Source organism: Microplitis mediator, chromosome 11 (genome assembly GCF_029852145.1).
Source record: "Microplitis mediator isolate UGA2020A chromosome 11, iyMicMedi2.1, whole genome shotgun sequence".
Taxonomy (NCBI): domain Eukaryota; kingdom Metazoa; phylum Arthropoda; class Insecta; order Hymenoptera; family Braconidae; genus Microplitis; species Microplitis mediator.
In genome coordinates this window covers 18,192,133-18,213,160 of record NC_079979.1, presented here as the reverse complement: position 1 = coordinate 18,213,160, position 21,028 = coordinate 18,192,133, and the positions used below count along the sequence as shown (strand labels likewise).

Genomic DNA, 21,028 nt, shown 5'->3' with positions numbered 1-21,028 from the left:
GATACCCGCGATAAATTTTGTTAACAAATAATTATTACTTTATATATATATATTTTTTTAATTCCGATTATTTATTAATTGTCACTGACAATCCATATTTATAGTTTACAAATACACTAACAGCTGCTGTTCTGATTGTTCGAGCATTTAAAACCAAATTATTGTGACTAGTAATACAACGGTTTTAAATTTATAATTTAAAATATTATTGTTATTTTATTATTCGGGATAGACAAGTATTGAAAGTGTATAAGGTAAATAGCTGGAATATAAATAAAGTTAAGCTTTTTATTTAAAACTTTTTATTTGTCATGTTGGTCATAGAAAGTGCTATCAAACTTTTTTTTATATTTATTATTTTTTATAAGTTTATTCTATTACGTTAAAGTTTTTATAAAGTCTGTTTTATTTTACTTTTCAAAAATAAATAAATAACTTTTTTTTGTGGTGAAAATAAAAATAATTTAATAAACGAATTATAGAACAGACTGCAAAGATTGCAAATTAAAAATTTTTTTAATTTTAATATTCGCCCGTTTTCCCTTAGAATCATCTTTTCCGGTTTTCAAAAAAATCGTTCAAGTCACAAATATTTCAAAAAAAAAAAAAAAAACTTTTAATTGCCTACTTCAGGCTGCTCAACTTGCCCCTTCCGTTTCTAAAATCCGTAATTATCCGTTTCCACACAGGAATTTTTTCTTTGTTTGGAAAATGGCGCGTAATATCTCCCTATATCTCCCCTATTTTTACACACGTGGAATAATTTTCTAATTAAACCGAGTACAAATGCGTTTCAACAATAGACATTTCAGCATAGTATATGTATATGTATATATACATTGAGGACATCAATCATGATAGGCAATTAATTGATCGTTAACCCGTGACCACAATTGATTTTGATTGCACATTAGTAACGGAAGTTAATCCATATCCTGCTATACTGCCATAATTATCAAACATAACTCAGAAATTATTAAAATTACCCTCCCCCACTCGAAACAACACAATCAATAACCCAAAAAAAATAATGCATTGTTTTATATATTTTTTTCGGATTTTATTTACACGCAATTCCTACTAATCAATACATTATATATTTAATAATTTACTTCTAATTAATCTTTAAAATTCGTTTTAATTTATTGTTTTATTTATTTCTATAACAAACACGCTATTAGATAAAGGGCTGTACTAATAATGAGCCAAACAATTATGACAATTATTTATTGCGCTTGCAATATAATCGTCAGCTAATAAATATATGTATATATATATCGTATACACATTTAATTTAAATCTATACACACTGCATATGTATACACATTACACATATTTATATATATATATTATATAGTTATTAATTAATCTGATAAATTAATAATTAAAATTTTTTTCGTTCATAAGATGATACATTTAAAATTTATTATTTATAAATATTTACATATATATTTAAATAACAGATGCATTTATTATATGTGTCTATAGATGTCTAGAGTTATATTAAGATTAATTTAAGTTAATGTTTATAATATTTACGATTTACAATTATTATTTTTATTTACCTCCCGACGTTTTAGCTTCGCTGTTTTCGTTTTGTTCACTTTATTTTTTTTTTTTTTTACTAATGGATTCAATTTATTTTGTTACTTTTTTTTTTATACTGTATATTTACCGTCGGGACGGCACGAAGAAGCTGTTTGTCGACCCTAAACACACATATCTTGAAAGCGTTTTAGTGATATCACAGTGATTTCATTGCTCCAATATTATCGATAGAATATTCATTTTGTTTCATCATTTATTTAATTACTGTTTTTTTTTATTTTTATTTTTAATTAAAAATCGCTACGGTAATCGATGTGCCAGCTTCCATTGCCAAAATTTTCTTTTATTAACAATCGATCATTTTTTTTGATAATTAATTTATTTATAGACATCCGCTTTATTTTTTTTTCAAACTGCGTCAGCAGAATATTGTGATTTATTTTTAACTTGAGACTACTGTACTGGAATTTTGAATTTTGTTCAAAATAATTATTCATTAACAATAATAAGCCAAGTCATTAATTATGTTAATTATAAAATTAATGCTCCAATTAGTTGATAGTGTTTTTGATATTGTCATCCCAACAAGAGATTGGACTTCGGGTGTCGTCGGTTTTTACTCTCACTTGGATGTTTTATGTATTAAATGCTCTCCCACTTTTCTGCACGCATGCGCAGTTGATAAATGTACGGTAGTGGGGGAAACTTCCGAGGTCTATTCTCTTACTGGGACCACAATATTTCGTATAGTGTGATATTAAAAGTGAAGTTTGCCGCATGAGCCATTGGTGAATGCTACCAACAGACTAGTTTTTCTCACACATTGTTGCCAAATTCAAAATTTTTTTTTAAGGAAAGATTTATAGTGAAAATAGTAAATTTTGAAAATGATTACAGGCAAAAAATACTCAATTTTTAAGCCTTCTTATTAAATAGTATATTTTTCTTATAGTCTCATATTTTAGGTTATGTAGTTTACGATCTATTTTTCTGGGGTTCGAAATACAAAATTCATTACGGTGTTGGTAAAAAATTTCGTTTTTTTTAAATTAAAATTTTTTGAGTATGAAATGAAAAAAAAATTTTGATAAAATTGAGTAGAGATTTTCTAATAGGCCGCCAATATTTACTGACGTGTCTGATAATTTTGTTATCATTTTAAATAAATAGTAAGACAGTCGGATTGCAAAATAAGTATTTTTAAATAAAAAAAAAATTTTCTCAGCATTAATTTAAAATAAAATAAACCAGCGATCCCGCCTAACCTCAATTGAAAATGCGTTAGAACTAATGAGTAATAGATTGTCGTGTCGAATATTAAATCGCCAGATGGCGCAATTATATATACGGTTAATTTTTAGCTGAAAATGAAATAAATCGGCGTTTAATACCCCAGGTAATTTAAATCGGGATCAATTTATTACTCAGAACTGCGTATTCAATGGCCCTTTATTTTTAGATTTTGTATTGAAAGCTGACATCCCGTCTGTGCGATTATTGATAAATAATAATTAGAAAAAAAAATAAATTAATTACAATAATTACGATCGTTAGTTTTTTTTCAATGGCTTCGAATAGTTTTTAAAAATTATTACCATACAAATATAATAAAAAGTTATTTATTTTAATAAATACACAAGCATTAATTTTTTTAAATTATTTATTACTATTATTATTATATTTATAATATTTAGTCAGGGAAATTTATGATCTTACAATTAAAATAAGTCGTAAGTCCTTCACTGGTTGATATCATATATTGTTCAATAAGATTGTTCATTATATATTTATATATATATTTATAGTTCAATAATTATCATTTAAAATTATTCCATCATTATAAATAATAACAATTAATTTGCATACACATTTTATTATCGAGTATTAATATTTTAAATAAAATTCGAAATTTATTTAAAATTATTATTTTCGACCCGTCTAATACTGGGTCAGTTTATTGTTTTATTTATACATTTATTAGTTAAGTTCATAATTTTACAGATACAGGAATTTTGTTATTATCAATAATTACAATTATTATCTTATTAATTAATTATTGATTATTATTATTATTATTATTAGTTGCACATGTCGTTTAAAAAAAAAATTAAGAGTTCCTATAAGAATTTCTCGCTACTTTTTTTTCATAGACTGGAATTTTTAATTTTAAAAACGAGTCTCATTTTATTATTTATATTATTATTATTATTATTATTATTATTATTTATTATTAATTATCAATTATTACTGTCCCAAAAAAATAAGAGGTGTACAAACAGTGTTAGAATTGAATATTTGATTAGATACGAAAATTTCGTGAATATCCCGTATAAAAAAAATTGTTGAAGACAAGTTAAAAAAGTGTTGACTATTCTAAACATCAAAACGTGACACAACGACGAACTTTTTTTGAAAATTTTTTAAACTTTTGAAAATATACAAAAAAAAACAATTGACTTGATACCTCAAATTAACATTTTTCAGTGCAAAATATGTTAAAAAAAAACTAATTTTGAAGTATTTATACACGTTTTTCGTATTAGCATATCTTAATAATACAAGGATACTAATTGATTTTTCTCTTGAATTTTCAAAAGTTTAAAAAACGTTCAAAAAAAGTTCGTCGTTGTGTCACGTTTTGAAGTTTAGAATAGTAAACACTTTTTAACCTTTTTTTAACAATTTTTTTTTACACGGGATAATTTATTTATTTATTTTAATTGATCTCGATCTTATAGAAATGAATGAAAATCTGTCGCTCTCATTATATTCATATTTCACAAATTTAATATATTATTTATCTTTTACAAAATAAATGATAGTAAATTATTAGGAATCCTATGCAAAAAAATAGAATCGGTTCATTACTGGGTCGTGAATGGCTGCCAATTTTCAAGCATCGGCTAAATATCGGATGATAACGGGATGCCAAGTATTGGCCAATCGTGGCAATCAATCATCGGCCGAAGCTTGGTATCAAGAGCACTCGATCAAACCATTGGCCAACGAACGGCGGTTAATTGTGCGCCGTTTTTATAAGCCAAAAGGCTGCCAATGATTCACCATGCACGGGCCAGTATAGTTAGCCATTTATTAGCCAATCATTGCAAACCAGGCATCGGCCGATCTATGGTAAAATTTCTAAGCTCGGCGACTTTGTATGGGCGTGTGCGATTTTAGTTAGAACTTGCGAATTAATCGTATCGAATCGAATCAAATAAATCAAATTTTCTAATTAATCGTCAATTTTTGAATCATTTGAAAATTAAAATCAAATTATTTGATGTGAATTTCGAATCGAAGAGTTATACTTTATTCGATTTGACTCAAACATGATTCGCACACCCCTACAAATAATTTAAGACCCGAGGTCACGTCCGAGTGTTATTGATCTAGAGGACGCTAATAATCTGCCGGAAAGTGACATAGTCTTATCAATAAATTCAACCTATTATCTGGTCAATTCTGTCTATTTGACCTGGAATGATCAACTATATGATATAAGATATATATATATATATATGTATATATGTAATGGGGTAGGTCAGTATAACTGTAGTTTAATTAGTAATGTATTAGCGCAGCTAGTATTTGCTCATGAAAGTTTGTGTTTACTTAGTGTTAATGTGAATGTGTAAATATTATGCTGATTAACTCATTGTTTAATATGCCAAAATAATGATGTTGTTTGAAAATTAGCAATAAGCAAAATGGTAATTTGATGATACGGGAGAATAATAATCCAAACAAATAACATCTATTGTATTGAACCCAGTTGCCATATATATACATATCATACTAGTTTAAATTATATCTTGGATTTAATTAGCAAATTAATCAAACATTTTGATCATTCGGAACTTATTGAAAAGTTGCTTGACGAAATACGGTCTCGTGTACCTGATCGTGAGTTTGGTGGCAACTTAATTTGATTCACTGTTAACTCAGAATTTTAAAAGGCTTCCAATGAAATCGACCTTTATATAATAAATATTTACTTGAGTCTATTTATGATATTTTTCAATCATTTATTGCGCGACATTTTATTCATAATTCATCCGTTTGATCGGAAAAATTTTTCAACGATTTTTCGTCGACTTAATGATGCCCATTTTGCCCCTATGTACACTTTGTTTTTATTTATTTACTTGAATTTAAAAAAAAAAATTGACTGTCCATCGTTTTATCAAAATATGAAAGTTCTGTCGTAAATTCGTTATAAGCAAATATTTTTGAGAAAATTTAATATGCAGTCCAGTAAAAAAAAATTACGAGATGCTGTACTAAATTTAAAAAAATTTATTTCTCAAAATATACTCAGTAAAATAACTTACAATTTTTCATAAATAATTAATTTACCCGAATCCCAACGCGAATTCCGGATCAATTCGTGCGGCATTAAAGTTTATCCATGTAATGTATAAATAAATATATGAATGTATGTGTACTTTTGCACTTGCACTTGAGATTTATACTCTTAAAATTTTATATACTCATCATTATTTAACCAAACAAACTAAACTAAAAAAAAAATATGTTTCCGTGCTTAGACTGTCAAGTATTACACTGACGTTGTTTTTATTCAGCGTCCAATAGAAACGGTTTTTTAAAATTCCGTACGTGCAACCGTGTGTTCATACATGAAATTCCCAGTGCACAATATCATGCTATTTTACACGTACATGCATTTATGGATGTGTATATATATGTAAATATATAAATAAATATAAACTGAAAGTTAAATTTTTTATTTGTTCTTTAAAAATATACATCTTCCGGCATCTTAAAATAATTTCGTTAAAATCTATTTTAATTCCCGACCTTTTCATTTGAACACGTACTCAATTTTTTTTCATAAATTTATAATAACTTCCTTAAATAGTGTTACTAAATTTAATTTGCGATCTGAGGGTGACAAATTGTCAATCTCCAATTTTTTTAAAATCCAAAAAATAATAGTAGGGCCAGGATTTTTACGTTAATTTAAAAATAATTAATAATTAGTGGTGTGAAATTTTTTATATTACGGGGAAAATATTGGTCTTATTAAAAATTTTTTCAAACAAAAGTTGTAGGAAATTTAATTTTCTAAAAAAAATGTCTCTTATAATTTTTTCTTAGGACTCATAAGAAAGTCGTAATTTCGAAATTAAGATTTTGATAATTAATAAAATTTTGAATCATTCATTATGGATCTTAATTTTTGAATTGCAGTGAAAATATTGGTCGTATAAGAAAATCATAAGAGACATTTTTTTAATAAAATTAAATTTCCTACAACTTTTGTTGGAAAACTTTTTTACTAAGACCGATATTTTCCCCGTAATATCAAAAATTTGAACTACTCATTTCAAAAAAAGGCAAAAATCTTGTTCCTAATAATAATAATAATGATAATAATAATAATAATAATAATAATAATAATAATTATATCGAGCTGATTAGGTTATGTTCAATTCCAGTCCCGAGTTAACGTTATGAATTATTGTCATCCCAACAAGAGAATGCACCTCGGGTGTCGTCGGTTTTTACTCCCACTCTGGGTGTTTTATGTGTTAAATGTTCTCCCACTTTTCTGTGCGCATGCGCAATGCATAAATGTTCGGTGGTGGGGGCAATTTCCGAGGTGCATTCTCTTACTGGGACCACTTTATAATGTCGATTGACGTGAGGACCCTTGAGAAATTTCCATTATTCTCAAGTTATTTAACATTAACAAGACCCATGTCCACAAGTTTTCATCGTCTAAATCCTCGAGACTTGTCCGATAACTGAACTTAAGTACTCGAACTCAAGACCAAGCCCGAAAGGGAGATCAAGATCATGTCCAACTTTGAATTTACAACCGAAAATCTTAAACTTTTGCATAAACTCTTGAGCCCTCACGCCGCGTTCGCTATGAAATATTATTTTAAAGTAATTTTATTATATACTTATAACAATAATAATAATAAATAATTTTTATGACCTGGGTTGGAAAATTTGATCCGTTTCAAGTGAAATTAAAATTTCAACTATAATTTTAATTTAATAAATTTTTTTATTCATGTGTAGTTTACTCATTAAAGTTTGCGGATCGGGTGATTTTTAATTTATTTGATTTCCTCAAAAATTTCTCTGAGGGAAAGTTTTATTTATACAATTAATAAAAAAAATCCGCGGAATGAGCAAGATTTTTTTTTTTCACGAAGTTTTGTTTTTTCCAATATTCATAATTAAAATTTTTTAAATTACACATTTAGTTTTGCTCTGTCTTCAGACGACAGTTTTTTTAAATACCGTAAATTATAAACAGTAGAAAATTTTTAAACAAGTTCTATACGTCCAATAAAAGATGAAAGACTCAAAGCAGATCAAATTTTTCTGGCCCTGGATTTTTAAAAAATGATTGAAAGTCAGTCGAATATTAATTCAAATGTAAGAAAAAACGTGATGATTTATTTGTAAAGTATCCTACGGAATGCGCGACGAAAGTCTTTATTGAATACTGTATAAATAACAGGATTGAGGGCGGAGTTCATGTATCCGAGCCAGAACGCTATTACGAATGTTTGTCCAGGTATTGATAGAAACGGGAACAATGGCTTGACGATATACAAAAAGAAAAATGGTAACCAACATGCTATGAAACTGCCCATTATCAGTCCAAGAATAAGCGTCGCCCGTTTTTCCTTTTTGCGAGCGATCCGACGTTTTTCTCGCTCCGGATCACGCGGCTTTACTGGTTTTATAATTTCGACGGGTGTCCCACAATCACGACTGTTGTTGTTGCCAGTCTGGTTGTTGTTACGCGATGAGGACCCGTCACTGTTGTTGTCGCGCTTTATTTTACCGATGGCTTTCCGACCAAATATCGGACGACATAAACGTAATTTAAGCGGTTTTACAACAGCACAGCGAGAAACAACCCCGCTGTCTGATGACGAGGGATCAAATTCCGACACCATATCAACATCAATCCCGACACTGGGAGCACGGCATCGTGATGTCAATGGTATGCTGCTGGTCGCTGATGTTGCTAGACCCGACTGACCCTCATTCCCGTTCACTGATAACGTTGCCATTAGATTTGTCTTCTGCATTGGCAGTGTCACTGATACCTGTGGTGAAGAAAAAACAATTCTTTTTTGTTCAATTGTTGGAATCGATTACATTAAATTAGTACACGGTAAAATTTTTAACGAGCATCAGGACAGTGGGGCAAAATGAGATTTTTACCTGACCAGACTACCCCATTTTTTTCTAAAAATCATTACGAAGTAGGGGAAGGGGTGGCAAAACGGGATAGGCCGGCAAAATGGGATACCCTCAAAATTTCGTCAAAATTTTTTTTTCTCGAAAAACTTTCGAAAATGGTCAAAAATGACATCTAGTATCATTTTACACTATTAAAAGCTAAAAAAAAACATTTTTATATTTTTTGCGAAAAGTATAATATTGGCGCCAATTTCAAATTTTAAAAAGAAATAACAAGAAAAAACTTCTTTAAAAGTATGTTGAGAGTAAATTTTATTACTTACATCAATTTAGAAAGACATTATTACAACAATTTTATTCACTTGAAAAAAAAAAAAAAAATTTACTTTTTTTTTGGGGTATCCCATTTTGCCCGCAGAAAATAAAATTTTTTTTTCTGATGGCAGTCTAAAATTCGTTATATTTATTTCAAATAGAATCAAAATGAAGCCAATTTACGATATCTAGGTCCCTAAAAACTAAATTTTTCGTTAAGTATCCCGTTTTGCCCCCCCTTCCCCTATTTTTGAACAGAAAAAAAATTTTTTTCCCGCCAAAATGGTGTCTCATTTTGCTCCAATTTTTTTTCGCGAGTGTATGGCAACTTCGTATAATTTTTCGTGTTAATTTTAATAAGCAATTAAAATACTGAAATTTAAATTGTATAGTGTAACAAATAATTAATTTTTAATTAATATTAAAATAATCAACTAAAAATCGTAAAAAAAAATTTTATGCAAATTTTAAAAATAAAAATGATCTTAGATATAAATTAATGATAAATTATGATTACTAATTGTGCTTGATAATAATAGCCCGATAATAAATAATTACGAAAATTGAAGCGTTGATAAATTTCACAAGATATTGAATAGAAAATAAAAAAAATAAAAATATAATAATGCGGAGTCATTGTGATTTAATTAACGTTAATAAAGGAGTTATTTATATAGGACAATTTATCACGATGAGGGTAAATATAGATTTAGCAAACTCATGCAGTTAATTAATTACCTTCAGTGTATCTTTTTCGTCGGCAGTCGATCCGCCGCCAGGATCGGCCTCGGAAGTACTTACGTCACTTGCAAAGTCGCAAGTGACGATGGGAATTTGTACAGCTTGATTTTCAATAGTCGCTACATTTTTAATAGTATTGATACCGTGTCCCAGTCTGGGCTCTGCTGCCGAGGTAGACTGGGTGAAGCTCGTCTGCCGGATATCCGGTGACTCGGGTGGTGCCGCTGGCCGCGGTTTCGGCTGCTTCCGTATCCCTCTTCTTGCTCTTCTTTTTGCCGCAAAATATATGCGTATGTATACGAACACCATGATGCATGAGGGGATGTAGAAGCTTCCAAGTGCTGAATAGAGTACGTACCCAATGTCCTCGGACAGCTGAAATCGACACAAGAAAATATAGCATAAGTATAACAATGACAGTCTAAGCTATGTGCTACTTTCGCGGAATATAGGTCAATATTTATTGTACTAATAAAAATATATGTGTTGGATTACGATAAGCTCGACATAATAAAAATGATAGTAATAGTAACAATTGATTTGGATGAAAGGACTCGAAAGTTTATTATTGCTTGACTTAAATATCAAATCCTAAATTTATCGTCATTGGTTTTTTTAAAATAACCCGCCATTTTTTAAAATCGCCAGTTATTTAAGGGGGATAGCCACTGAGGATCGAAAAAATAGGTGATTTTGGGAATTTTTTTGACTGGGATAATAAAGGAATTTGGGGATGGGGTTTTTTTGTTTTATAAAGTATACATTGAAGATAATTCTCACAAATTTTTATTAAAAAATATCATGTTGTTACAAAGTTATAAGCATTTTTGTGGAGCAACAAAAAAATTTCCCCCACCACGGTCTCATCTCTAACTCAAAAACGGATTATCAGAAACAAAAAAACCAAACCGCGTTGTAATCTGTATGCATGTGGTTATCGTTCCACGTAGGGGATTTTGAAAATTTTGATTTGAAAAAAAATGGCGACATATTAAAAATTTTTTCGTTTTTTTTCTCATTTTTTTGGATTCAAACGGCCCTAAAAAATCTTAAAAATCAAAATTTTCAAAATCCCCTACCTGCAACTTTAGCTACTGAATATACGAATACGGAAAAAAAAGTTGCGAGTCGGTTGATATTTATGCAAATTACAGATGCGACCAGTTCAAAAAAAGTAGTTTCGAGAAAAACGCGTTTAAAGTTTTTGGTCGATGCAGCGGTCAGTTGACGCGCTGTCACAAAAATTACTATGATTTGAAAAATATTCGGAATTTTCATATAAAAACTCTAGATACATATTTTGGAAGATATAAACTTTGATTTAATAAAAAAAAAAAAAATTTTTTTTAATAAAAAAAAAAACAATTCGATTGAAAAATTTTAATTATTTGTAAATTTTTTATTTATTTGGTATAGGAAAATTATTAAATATATGTCATTACACGCAACCCACCCAAAGTGTATGTACAAACTTTCTCAAAAAAAAAAAAAAAACAAATATTTATACATATATATACATTTCAATCGTCCGTTAAATAAATCACCGTCAGTCCGATAGAGCGAATACAAGCCCACATATACACATATAGATAAAAACGTACAGCCACATACTTGTATATAAATGACGCTAACTTTTTGTGGCATAGTAAGCTTTTTAAATCCTTTCCGCAACTTGGAGTGTAATCGCTGAAAGTACACTCGGATTGTACGGATCAAGTGGGCTCGTATACCCTCATGCCCCGTGTATAAGATAATGGTGAAAGGGAAAAAATAAAACTCGTTGTGAAAAATAGTGAGCGCGAAAAAAAGGTTAAATAAAAAAAGAGAGAAGAGAAGAGGGAAAAAAAGTTTTTTTTTACGAAGATAGAGAATAAAAGATATGCAAAATATAACAACCAATTCTGTGAGCGTAAAATGAAAATTCATGAAACTATGAATAATAATGTTAAGTGGTCAATGGGGGGTTAAAATTGGAACGAGCTGGATGTATATATATATACGTAGTAAATGTGTACACGTATGTGTAGGCAGGATTGTCTCGCGTGAGATGTTGGTGCGTTATATTACGAATAAAAATTTACACTAGATAAAATATTTTTACAAAATTTCATTCGTTATATCTGAATATATATCATCATATATATTTTTAAATCGTGATGAAAAAATACTAAAAGTAACTGGAGCACGAGGGCCTTCCCCAAAATTCGGTAAAAAAAAAATGTGTCGAAATTTGTTTTTTTTTTTTTTTTAATTTTTGAAGGCCGCCTTGTCCTGCGAAATTTTTTTTACGGCCATTACTGTAAAATGATGTTAAAATTGCTCGAAGTAGATGACAATTTATATCCGGTGGTTGAAAGCTACAAGAAATAATTACTCGTTTCAGTGGACCGTCATGCCCCGGTCCCCGCTATTAATAAAAAATTTGTAGTCATTAATAAAAATAATAATTTTTTTTTAAAGTCGTTATGCTCATGTCATTTATTCTCATTTCACAACGACAATGGCAATGATAAAGGGACTATAATGCACGCTGTCGCATTGTCGTGAAAAACTCTCGAGACTCGGGGTAAAAAAATAAAAAATAGTGAAAAAAAAAAAAAAAATAATAAACACATACAACCGGAGATGCTGTGAGTGGGTGGCGGGAAAAGGAGAGAGCGGTGGGATGAGGAAAGGGGTTGGCTTGCCGAGAGAATGTTGTTGATAGTGAAAAAAGAAACCGAGAAAATAAATTCAAGGGAAAAATAGGGTAAGAAGAACCAAGAGACGATGCTTTCTTTGGCACTCTCGACCTTCATACTACCCTTGAAATTGTCAAGTTAAGGCCAGAGGGCTGACAAGAAGATGTTATAAACGTATGTTTTATTCTTTATTTCACTTCATATATTTACTCGATATTTGTACCTCTAATTTCTTCCCTTATTTTTAGTTTTTAAATATTTTTATTTATTTTATTACTCGAGATCGCGAAATAAACAGCTCATTGATTTAATGCTCTAACGGGAAGGAAACAAAAATTTTTAATATTTTAATTGAGTTTTAATTACTCTCAATATTTATATTCATAACAAAAAGACAGCAATTAAAAATAAATTTTGACCCATTAAAAAGTTATCAGGGAAACTTTAAACTTCCTTTCTTTCATTTTTTAATTTATTATTATTGTTTTTTTATAAGACAATTTTAGTAAACTTTTCATAGCACGAGCTTTGGATAAAATTTTTTAATCAATTCAAAATATTCATTTATTTTTTGTTTAATTTTCTTTGATCCAAATTTTACATTCATCTAGTTCACTTTTATTTTTTTTTAAATATTGTATAGCAATTATCAATTATATACTCAGGTTAACGCAATTTTCTCCACACGTGTTGTCACACGTTAGTCATTAGCCTTCCACTTTTTTTTAACCCGAACTTTTTTTTATTTTTTACAAAAAACCTAATAATTACAAGTGGCCCATTTAGCCCGCCCTTCGTTTTGTACCCAGTAAAAAATAGTTAAGGCTCGAGATCTGATGAGATCATTCGAGCTATTATTAGATCATGAATTCAAAAAAAAAATTTTTTCTCAAGACCGTGAAATTTAAAAAAAATTTTCATTTTCAAATTTCAGTCTGTAAGAAGGACACTTTAATATATTTCACTTGCTAGTAGATAAAACCACATATCTATTTAACAGTTAAACATTATTAAACCCGACAACTAATCGTGTAATATGGACAGTTAATAATAAGTAGGGGAGGGAGGGGCAAAAGGGGGTACTTAAGAAAATACCAAGTTTTCGAGGACTCAAATACGCTAAATCTTTTTTTTTTAATGATATTCAAAGTAAATAGAAGAAATTTTCAGTTACCGTTGAAAAAAAAAATTTTTCATTTCTGCGGGCAAAGTGGGGTACCCCCTAAAAAAGGTAAAAAAAAAAATTCTAGATTTTAAACGAATTTGATTCAGTTGAATTTTTTTGTAAGTAATTTACATGAAGAAAAATTATATTTTACATGTTTATTGGATACAAAAGAAGAAAAAAAATTTTTAATAGTTTTTATCATAAAACAAACGTCATTAATATTTTTCAGCTGACAATTGATTTTTGAAAAAGTTTACCAAAAAAAATTCATAGTAACGCTTAATTATATTTACAGAAGTGATTTTGGAATGTTTAAAAACCATTTAAAATATTAAATTTTTTTTTATAAAATTTTGGAGGTACCCCGTTTTGCCCCCCCCCCCTTTCCCCTAATATAACAAGGGTAAGGGTGAGAATAGTTAAATGACGTCACGTTGGGTCCTCTCGGAGGGCCCCGTCGGAATGCCTCTTCTTCGTCAGCCTCAATGTCCATCTCGCCCTTCTCTAGTGGGGGTGAGCCTTGTCACAGGCTGGGGGTAGTTCCTGACGTCAGAGGCTACAGGCCTCAAGATGCCTATCGAGCAAAAGGCTCGGTATTCAGAAAGGAGTAGCTTACAAGTCTTATATTTTTTTTTTCATCCTGATTCACCTCTAGATCAAAAAATTATATTTAAGGTCTCAGTAGTATGCAGGATCCCGGTGTCCTTAGAAAAAAAAAAAAATTAATTTCTAACGTTATGTAATTCAACCAAGTGGTTGTTGTAGGTATGTACTCTGAGACCTATTCCAATTAAATTCAACGACTTCAGACATACGCGCACTTCGTAACCATCAAGAAGTGTAAAGGTGAAGAGCTTGTGGTGATCCGCAGCAGAAGACTGTTAGTGTGAGTAGGGAATGATGGTGACCCAATTAGATTTTACATTCCACGTCTTACGGTACACGACACCTAGTCTATATATATATATATATATATATATATATACATATATATACATACACACACGTAAGCAGTGAGAGTATGAGTAGAAATTTAAATAGATCAACTGATGGAAAAATAAAAGAGGAAAGTATAATCTCGTTATACTTTTTTTCTCAACTTTGTATATATTTTTTTTAAAACTTTTAAAAGTGTTAGAATTTATTTATAAATTGTGGTAGCAGCCAGCTATTTATGTTCATTTGTATTGTCCTTTAATACACTTTTTTGCTACCGGACTTTCTTCACGTACAACTTTTTTTTTTATTCTTTTCGTTCTCTTTTGTATGCACGGTCGATACTCAGACAATTTTACAGTGCAGGTACGTTAATGTTGAATGACGCCCGCCTGCATGGTATTCTCTACTCCGAAACTCTTTTAATTAACACTGACGCTACACCGTCGTTATTGATTGACACTTTTTTTTTCTTCCTTTGAACAACAAAAATTATATTTTGTCTTAAAATAAATTTTTTAACGATATATATTTTCTTTTCATACTTTTTTTATTTATCGTCACTACGATACGGTCAAGATTTATAATTTATCATCAAATCAGCTAACATATATATATATATACTGTTATTTAATTAATGAAAGAGCTACAAGCTTGCGTGATTAATTATTTCATTATTAAATTATATGTCGCACATAAGTACCGACTACTGATTAGTCATTATTATTTTATATATTTAATTAATAATACCATAGATATATATATATATAATTTTTTTTATAACAAGAAATTAATGACTTAAATTGTGATATTATTTAGAGAACTTGGGGTAAAACGAGATTACGTATTAAAAAAAAAAAAAAGGTTGGTTACGATTTGTGAATAAAAACTGGGGCAAGTTGATCACCCTGGTCTTAGTACCCAGCATTCAGGTCCCTGTAGACGCATTTGTTTTTGTCAGATAAAAAAAAAGTAATAAAATTAAGTTTGTTTATTAATTTCTTGGAATAATTTACAACATGGAGCTAAAACTTTCCGAAATCTGATAAAATTTCAAAGTTGATCAAGTCTTTCGATTGGTGGAAAAACTATTCAAATCGTTTATTTCCCCCGGGAAATATCGCGAACGAAAAGTTTCAAATTCTGATTACTTTTTACTTGATTATCATTTTTTTTATGTGGATTTATTACAAAAAAAAATATTTTATAGTTAGAACAGCTTGGGGTGGGAGAAATTAAAAATCCCACAGAATGGACAATGTCTTTAATAAAAAAAAGGATACTGAAGAAATAATTTTGATTTTCTAAAAAAAGAAAAAAAAAGTTAAGGTAAAAGCCCCTATACCCGCTCACTTTTCATTGGAGTGAGATTAAATCACTCAATATAAATTAATAAACAAAATGAAAAATTGTATTTTTTTTTATAGTTATTTTTTGAAATTTCGAGTATTAGAATAAAATTTAAGTTTGAAGAATAATCTTGATAATTAATTATTATTAATTTTTTAAATAAGCTCCCTGAGTGTACCCATAGTCGCTCACTAAAAGTTGTCATGTACCATTACTCGACCAACGCATGGCCCTATAGCCGCTCAAAGACAATATCAATTAAACTATGATAAGTTTATTGATTTGGACAAATAATTTATAAATTATACTACTTTATTCTTTTATAATATAAAATTTCATGAATTTTAAAAATGTATTTAATAAGATATAGTTACAACAATTCATAAAAAATTTGACGTAACCTAAATTTAATCTAACGAATGAACGTTAAAGTAAAAAATGCCCGGCTTTGCGCGATTTTGAAAACAGTCATTTAATTTAAATTTATAATCTATTATAAAATAATTTGACACATCATATTTTAATATATTTAGATTCACAAATAATTATTTATCAATAATAATATTTTTAGTTGTAATTTATTTTAATAAAAATTATAAAAAAACGCCTTAAACAGTTAAAGTGAGCGACTAATGGTACTGAGCGGGTATAGGGGCTTTTACCCTACACAAACAAAAATTTAAAAAAAAAAACATAAATTTCTCTGAATGTCTGTTGATGTTGTGAAACTGAAATAAAGTCTGTATATTTGTAACGGAATGTGCACACGGGTGCACGAGGAGCGGTAGCACACAGGATAACCCGCATTATAACCCACTACCCTCTACCACTAGTACCGACAACGTCACTTCAATATACAGCACACTCTCAAAGTGAAATTTAATTTATGTAAATTTATAATAATGTACAAGCACTTCGCGGTTGCACATACAAAAAAAAAGACCTAGATTAATTGTGTGGTACTTTTATTTAAATTCTACGTTTGTCAACGTCATCAGTTATGAGACATACTGAGGTAAAATGAGCCGGCAAATTTGTTGCCGGTTTACGGGGCAAAATATACATCTTTTAAAGAAAATTTTAGCAGAATTTTAAACATTTTTTATAACAAAACATCGCATTACTTTGAAAAATGAATTTCAAAATTTTATTCTGGAATTCTAGAAAAAATACTCAAATATTTAGACCAGAAAATTTTTTTTAAAAAATTTTTAAATGGCTGCTGGTCCAGCTGACCAACTTTGCTCTATTATTATCTTTTCGGGACGAGGTAAAAAATTTTAAAGAAAAACATGAAATTTTTAGATATAGAAGGGAAAAGTTGTCTCTCATTTTCTCGGGAGTTTACGGGTGCCTATTTTCTCTAGATTTTCTTGGACGGTATTCCTCATTCTGCTCCAGATTCTCTTCTTTGTAATTTTAATGGTTTTCATAAACCCCAATGACCATTTAATTAAAATGTACAAAATTTAAATCCGCGGAAAGAGAACTTGGATGTAATTTTAATTAAATTTTACTTAAGTATTAAATATTTTCTCTTAACAGGGGTTATCAAATATTTTTGGCTGAGTTTTTTTCGCAAAAAAAATTTCTAAATACAAAATACAGAGTGTACATCGATGCACTACTGTCTAATCTAGCGAAGTGCGCTTCAATTATTTGGTAATATTCGTTTGTTTAAGAGAAAAACTCGGCTAAAGTTTCCATTTACTGCACAAGTGCAACAAAGATAGTACCGTTCGTGGACTTGAGTGTAACAGAGAGATAAGTGCGAATCCCTGTTAACAAATTTTCTGTTTTTATCTATAAAAATAGTTTTTTCCAAAATGTCCAATACACGTTACAAAATATTATGGCAAAGAGTATCCGCAATCGTTGATGACAATGACAATAGTAATAACAACTATAAAATAAAAATGTAAATTCGTCCAAAGAAGAATGAAAATTATAAAAAAAAAATCACGTCCGATAAAAAAAATGAAGAAAAAAAGGATTAAACGATGATTGGGTGGGTGTGAGTGCAAACAGATTAGATTTGTGATTTATTCATCACGTGAACCATGAGATGTGATGAACCGGATGCATTTTCCACACTTCAACTCTATCATTTCTCTCTCTTCTTTTAACTTATTTTTTATTTTATACCTCATCTACCTTCACATCACTGCTCTCATCTACTCATCTCTACTCAACTTTTATCTTCTTTGCTCTTCTCACATTCTTTTTACACTCCTTCTTATTCATCTCGCACTCGCTCTTTTTCTATAAATCCCATGAGTCGTTTACGTGGTGGTGCAATTTAGACACGGGTGAATCGCCGGAAACTCACTATCAACTGACGTATACTAACCAGTAAAAGTAACATGCACACAACCAAGAGCATTAGCAACTTTCTTTTGCAGAATCACGTACCGACAATCCGGTAACGTACGACGGCTAAAGATCTATTCTCCTCTACTATTACACCAGGCCCTTCTCCCTTCCATTTTCATACAAAATCGAATAACTCACAATATAGACGCGGTCGGGACAGAATCAGTCGACATTTTTTTGCAAAAACAAATTTTTGCCAAATTTTTAAGTGGTCAGCTTTGTCCTCACGGTCGTGTTTCTTAGACGTCAGGACAAAATCAGTCGCCATTTTTTTGTAAAAACAAATTTTTAACAAATTTTGGAATGCATGGAAGAAAAAAAAATAGTAGTGGCTACTCTCTGGGATAGTACTGAGTACTTTCTGTAAGCAAAAAAATTTTAGACAGTACTGTATGCTACACAGTTAGAAATTTTGTGTTAAATTCAACACAAATCGTCTGTTGCAAACGGTCTATACACAAATTTTATGTTAAATAAAATTGAACACATAAAATCTATTCTTTTGACAGAAAATTTGTGTACATTTACCAGAACATTTGTGTAAATTTAACACATTTTTCGTGTTAAAATCAACTAATAAACATAAGCACATAACCTAACCAACTCAAGTATACTGATTTACCCTTAGTAGAACTTATGTCAATTTAGCGAACAATTGAACCAGGTCAAAAAGGTATGAAAGTTATCTAAATTTAATTGTAAAATATATATATTTAATTGTAAATAAATTATAATCCAAATTTCCCTGCAGACAATGCTTTGCTTGGTTGTAGTAATGAAGAATCGCACGGAAACGTTGAGTCAAACAACACAAACAGTCGTGTTCATCGAACACAGTCATCTCGATGAAAAGTCTATAGAAAGTGTCTGGGAAGTGTCTTTTGGACACATTTCGACCAGATACCTGTCAAAAACTTTCCAAAAATACTAATTTCACATAATAAAACATTTCAATTAATAATAATATAATTTATTTAAAGCCGTAAGATGGACGGTGGCATCTGAAGGTTCACCTAAAGTTTACAAGTCCAATGATATTTATGCTTGTAAACTTTGACTACTTGAACACCAGCGTGTTCGTGTTAATTTTCGAATAACACAAGAAATGTGTTACATTCTAGATTTTCCAATCATTTAACATAAAATAGCTGTTAAAGTAAAATAACACAAACGGTTTGTGTTGAATTAACAATTTTCTGTGTTAAAAATCAACACAAAAAATTTAACCAAATAATTTTTTAACACAAATACACAAAATTTCTAACTGTGTATCCAAACTGTATCCACTACTATCTAGACTATATCCACTACTGTCCGGGATAGTACTCAGTACTAGATTTTGTCCTCACGGTCCTGTTTCGTACGCGTCAGGATAAAATTAGACGCCATTTTTTTGCAAAAACAAATTTTTACCAAATTTTTGAGTGGTCGGTTTCGCCCTTGCGGTCCCGTTTCGTACGCTCGGCCCTAAAGTAATAATTAATACCACGAGCTTTTCATTTTCAGTTCATTGAGCTGTAAGAAATCACGTTTATAATCATTGAAAATTTAATAGTAATCGTTTTAATCCGTTAATAGCCCACAATTATGATTTTCATATGATACGACCTACATTATTACCATTATCCATTAATAAATTGTTGTTTCTATATGATATCATCAAATATATCGGAAAAGGCCACTGTCAATGCTCAACTCTACAATTTAGTTATATAATATTTACTATAATATTATGTATCTACGCATTTATGTACACATATATTTATATATATGTATGTCTATAGATTTGAGTATTGGAGAGCTAATGCATTTAATCCTAATTCGGCTGGTGGACGTTGTTGTAGTGTGGTCAGCCACACAGTGGGTTTACCACCACCACCATCACCACTGGCCTCATCACACTCAACTGAGCCTTCAGTTGTCACAACTGATCAAAATAAATTATATTGTTCGTAAAAAACCAACACTTGTTGTTTAGTTTCATCAATTCAATCATTTGCATTTGTCATCATTGAACTTCAGTGGAACAATTGAGTATCATGTGAATCCATTTAAATTCAATGAAATTCGTTTGTCAATTGATTATTTTTTAATTATTATAGATACCATTGTCATCAATTGTCAGTGGTATTTTCGTTGAAATAATTAGCATGTCATAAATTATTAATAATCAAATTTGTTTGATGTGAAAATAATGACGCTTTCATGATAAATTTCATACATTTATTTATATAATTTTAGCTTGAATTTCAAACTCAGTACTCAGTATTTATTTTTAAAAATTTTATATTGAATTTTCTGTACTGAAAAAAAAATAATTAGTACATTTTCACTTCGTAATTTCTTTTGAACGTTGGCGGGAAAATATCGAAATTTAAAAAATGATTTTTAAAATTTTTTCAAATTCCCGCGACTTTTTATTGAAGGCATACTACAGTAAATAAAAATTTTTCTAGTTGTTTAATTTTTAATTTCTCATGCGTCTAATTTTCTTCTAGACCCTACGATCGTAATTTTAAATAAAATTTTAAAATACGACAAAATTACATTTATTTATATAATTTTAGCTCAAAATTCAAACTTAGTACTGAGTATTTATTTTTAAAAATTTTATATTTAATTTTCTGTACTGAAAAAAAAAATAATTAGTACATTTCCACTTCGTAATTTCTTTTGAACGTTGGCGGGAAAATATCGAAATTTAAAAAATGATTTTTAA

At 29.5% G+C, this 21,028-nt stretch overlaps 1 protein-coding gene across 1 annotated transcript in view; it reads right to left on the bottom strand.

Annotated features, from left to right (window-relative positions):
- Positions 1 to 6,778: 6,778 nt before the first annotated feature.
- The window catches only part of LOC130677417 (alpha-2C adrenergic receptor), a 115,792-nt gene continuing 101,542 nt past the window's right edge, over positions 6,779 to 21,028 (bottom strand). Inside the window, exons 2-3 of the mRNA XM_057484175.1 lie at positions 9,799 to 10,176; positions 6,779 to 8,648 (exon numbers count right to left, since the gene is read on the bottom strand). Coding sequence (XP_057340158.1) covers positions 7,986 to 8,648; positions 9,799 to 10,176 — 1,041 coding nt within the window. The 3' untranslated portion in view covers positions 6,779 to 7,985. The remainder of the gene's footprint in view (positions 8,649 to 9,798; positions 10,177 to 21,028) is intronic.